This window comes from Nanorana parkeri, unplaced genomic scaffold (genome assembly GCF_000935625.1).
Source record: "Nanorana parkeri isolate BGI_ZX_2015 unplaced genomic scaffold, ASM93562v1 scaffold1272, whole genome shotgun sequence".
Classification (NCBI taxonomy): domain Eukaryota; kingdom Metazoa; phylum Chordata; class Amphibia; order Anura; family Dicroglossidae; genus Nanorana; species Nanorana parkeri.
In genome coordinates, this window is record NW_017307540.1 from 459,149 (window position 1) to 463,503 (window position 4,355).

The window sequence follows — 4,355 nt, forward strand, 5'->3', positions numbered from 1 at the left end:
ATCGAGCCTGATAAAGGGGACCCTGCGCGGCCCCGAAAGCGCACGTCTTCATGACATCAATAAAGTGGATTTGCACTGATGTGAATCTTCGTGCTGGAGTGCTGATGACATCTGCATCGGGTACATGTAAACCGTGCAAATTTTAGAATACTCAGAGAAGAGAAAATATCAGTAAATGACCTTACCTTCTACCTCCTGACCAATGGAGAGGCCAGCCCATTTTCTCTAAAATAAAGAAAGCAAAGTGTAAGTACTTAAAATGCGTTTCATCTAAACCTGGGAGAACAATAATAAATGTATACGATATATATTATAGAACTATAACATTTACCTATAGCTAACATAACAGCCCTACTATGGAAAAAGCCATAAAAAAAGCCTTTTATTAAATAAGTCATACATACAGGACCTACTGTGCGGTGTCGTGTCAGACAACAAAACATGCCTATAAAGAGAGTTTTTAAACTATATATGTACAGAATAAAAGAAGTAAAAGCCAGGTGTACATATCCTTTAAACCCTTGGTTCTCAACTGGTGGGTCGCGACCTCATGTTCAGTGGGTCCCCGCGTGCCTTTCACTTTTCTAAGTGAGAGGCTTCTCAGCCTCCCCCTAGTGCAGCACTGTCAGTTCTCGTGCCGAGCAGCCATTCAAAATATGCTGCCCGATACCAAGTGTCAGCTGGAGGTGGGATTTGAAAGGGTTATGGCCGCAAGGGAGCTCCATCCATAATTGCATTGCTTACAGCTCTCTTGCGTGCCCTGCAGAGGTGCCTGGACCGGAGTGATGTCACATTCTGGCTCCTGGCACCTCTACAGGGTGTGCAAGGGAGCTGTACAGGTGGATGCACACATGGATGGACCCCAGGGTAAGGATCCATTTCAGTTTTGGTAAGACAGGAAGACTGGTCTGATTTTTTTTTTCTAAACAATTTTTTGGAGTGCGTATGTGTGTGTGTGTGAGAATGTCAGTGTGAGATTGTGTCTGTGGTTGTGTCAGTCTGTGTTTTTGGGGGCCCATTCACACTAGTACAGTGCATTAATCGCACTGTCCCATGTAATTAACGCACTGTACCATGCAACCGCTCCTACCATGCATTCTGGTGAGAGAGGAGCATTGCCATTCATTGGAATGGCACCCCAAACGCATCTCCCACCCACAATTATATTGCCCGCATCGGAACGCGCGGTACCGCAATGCCATGCGTTCCATTACAGTTCAACTTGGCCTACAAATGAATGACCAAGGACAAAGTGTAGGTTCTGAGCTTACACAGGTTGAGAACCACTGCTTTAAAGGAAAGGGTGAAAATGCTTGGTGCTTGGATGTCATTTTGATCCGTTGGCGTCAGTTCCTTGAACCACTGATACAGAACAAGTATGTAAAATAAGAATTAGGACTCTGCTTGCTGTGTATGCACACGATAAGTGGCTTGGACAGCACTGAAGTGACACGACAGCCTGGAAACAAGCATTTTCTAAAAGAACTCCGCTATAAAACTTCTTGATTTATTTCTTGACGCGAACCTTTAATAAAACACATTAACATTAAGCTGATGCCAGTAGCGTAACAGCTGAGAAAAACCTTCCCTTCAATGTTCATGTTTGCTACTTAGCACTAGTAATGAGCTTGGGTTCGGTGCAAACCCAGTTTGCTTGAAGTCACCCAAGCCCGCTCAAAACTGCGACCTGCGTCGCAGCTGTATGTCACAAAGGAGGAGAATGACACTGCTGCAACTGTTTGGGCCAGAAGGGCGGGGGGGTGTCAGTGACAGATTTAAACGCGCTTGGGCAATCTCTGGTGAACCCAGCTCATCACTCCTTAGAGCAAGTGTGCTTGTTTCGCATCCAACGGTTTAAAAAAGCTCTTCAGTTTAAGGGCTTGTTCACACCATCTAGGAGGGGGGAGAAGCCCAGTAAGTACAGCAAAAGCTCAGGGACAGATAGCTGCAGTTATGGCAGATGGGGAACCCAGGGGAGAGGGACCGATCCAGCCAGCTCACAGTACTCAGGGAGTGAGAAGGAAGAAGCCGGCTGCAGTAGAAGGAGAAGCCCAGTAAAGACAGAAGCCTGGGAACATACAGCCTCAGGCATGGACGAGGGACCGATCCAGCCAGTTCACAGGGCTCAGGTAGTGAGAAGGGAGAAGCCCAGTAAAGACAGAAGGCTGGGAACATACAGCCTCAGGCATGGAAGAGACCGATCCAGCCAGTTCACAGGGCTCAGGTAATGAGAAGGGAGAAGCCCAGTAAAGACAGAAGGCTGGGAACATACAGCCTCAGGCATGGACGAGGGACCGATCCAGCCAGTTCACAGGGCTCAGGTAGTGAGAAGGGAGAAGCCCAGTAAAGACAGAAGGCTGGGAACATACAGCCTCAGGCATGGAAGAGGGAGAAGGACCGATCCAGCCAGTTCACAGGGCTCAGGTAGTGAGAAGGGAGAATCAGGCTGCAGCTGAGGAAGGAGAAGCCCAGTAAAGACAGAAGCCTGGGAACATACAGCCTCAGGCATGGCAGAAGGCAACTTAAGGGAAAGGGACCGATCCAGCCAGTTCACAGGGCTCAGGTAGTGGAAAGGGAGAATTAGGCTGCAGCTGAGGGAGGAGAAACCCAGTGAAGACAGAAGCCTGGGACCACACAGCCACGGCAGGAGGGAACCCAAGAGTGAGGGGCCGATCCAGCTAGTTCACAGGGCTCAGGTAGTGAGAAGGGAGAATTAGGCTGCAGCCGAGGGAGAAGCCCAGTAAAGACAGAAGCCTGGGACCATACAGGCATGGCAGAAGGGAACCAGCTTACAGGGCACTACATGAGGAGAGGAACCCGGGTCAGCTTCCTATAACTAACCGGCAGGGAAGAGAGCACTACTTACCACTCCAGGTGGAGGATAGGGTAGCTTCTCTCACATCAGATCGCCTCCTACCCTATGTGGGGGCTCCGATAGCCAGGGGAGACACTGTGGGGACTGTGATAGCAGATGGGGACACTGTGACAAACCAACCCAGTGGCCAGTCGGTCATATTCACCCCCTGTGAGGATAACTCACAGGCTGCTCTGGATCCAAGAAGGGGCTGTCACAGCCGAACTCGCAGGTAGCTAAGGATCTGCAAGCGCTCGTAAGCCGAGCTGGTGAGACTACAAAGATCTATATTATCCAGCCTGTCACCCAGACTGTTCCGGAAGACGAAAGGGAAAAAGAAAAGAACTATGATCCCCAGCGGGGAGCTAGGTCCTTACTCCTCGATGCTAGGGTAAAAAACGTCTAACAAGTAGGTGGTTGAGCCACAAGCAGGGGCGACCGCCAAGGTGGTGCTTTGTTGTCTTTTGTCTGCCTAGCATACTACTCCTGCAAGTGGCATATTAAGCCTTCTGTAAAATGAAGAATCGGCTGTGTCCTTCAATGAACGGAAGAGAAATTCCAATTTTGGTATGAGTTACACTTAAACACACCCATATAATATTCTTCCATCAAACTGATTCTTTTATATATACAGTATATCAGTAAAATGTACTATAAATGTTCTTAAATACAAAAATATAAATGTTCTTAAAATACAAAAATGGCAAATGAGGAGTACTGATCGACCACTGCTTCCTCCTTCTCTGCCTGGCAGGGCACACACTTCACTTACTTGTTGTATCTACTGCATTGCCCTAGTCTGTAAATAGGTACATGGACAACACCTGCACGTACTCTATCTGGTTTTGCTCTAAATGTGTTATCTTGCAATAGGAATTGTATTACTTTACAGTGTAGAGTGCCACAGAGAAAGAAGATGTAATAACAATAATCAGAGGACAGCCGAGACTAAGATGACACTTACCTGAGGGAGGCTGAAAGCAATAGTTCCCGGGACCACTGTGTGGTGTGTTTTAACGGTGAAGATGTACCGATGGTGTGGCGAAGTCCTCACAGACACTTGCCTGGCAACAAGAAAATTCAAGTTAAATATGTTAGACAGTCAAGTAGAAGATTCTGTATGAATGCCTCTATAAAGGTTGGATTATTTACTAAAAGGTCCAAAAGGAACATATATTAAGAGATCATCTCCCATACTGCATTAGGAAAAATAAACTGAACATTTGACTGAAAACTAAATGATAATAAATAGGGATGCACCGATACCGAATATTTGGGTGAGTACTCCCCCAAATGCTCCGATGCCCGAACTTCCGTTATCAGGAAGCTGGGCAGCGAGTCATTACATGTTGCCCAGTTTCCTGAATGGCATGAAAGCTGGCTCCATGCTCCCTCGTCACTTGGTGACAAGGGAGCTTGGAGCTGGCTTCCTAGCCAATCAGAAAGCCGGGCAGCGTGTAATGACTCGCCGCCTAGCTTCCCGATTGTAGGAAGCCAGCCG

At 47.6% G+C, this 4,355-nt stretch overlaps 1 protein-coding gene across 1 annotated transcript in view; it reads right to left on the reverse strand.

The window, feature by feature from the left end:
* Window positions 1-4,355, reverse strand: part of NSF (N-ethylmaleimide sensitive factor, vesicle fusing ATPase) — a 56,224-nt gene that overhangs the window by 33,475 nt on the left and 18,394 nt on the right. Inside the window, exons 3-4 of the mRNA XM_018569003.1 lie at window positions 3,819-3,918; window positions 186-225 (exon numbers count right to left, since the gene is read on the reverse strand). Coding sequence (XP_018424505.1) covers window positions 186-225; window positions 3,819-3,918 — 140 coding nt within the window. The remainder of the gene's footprint in view (window positions 1-185; window positions 226-3,818; window positions 3,919-4,355) is intronic.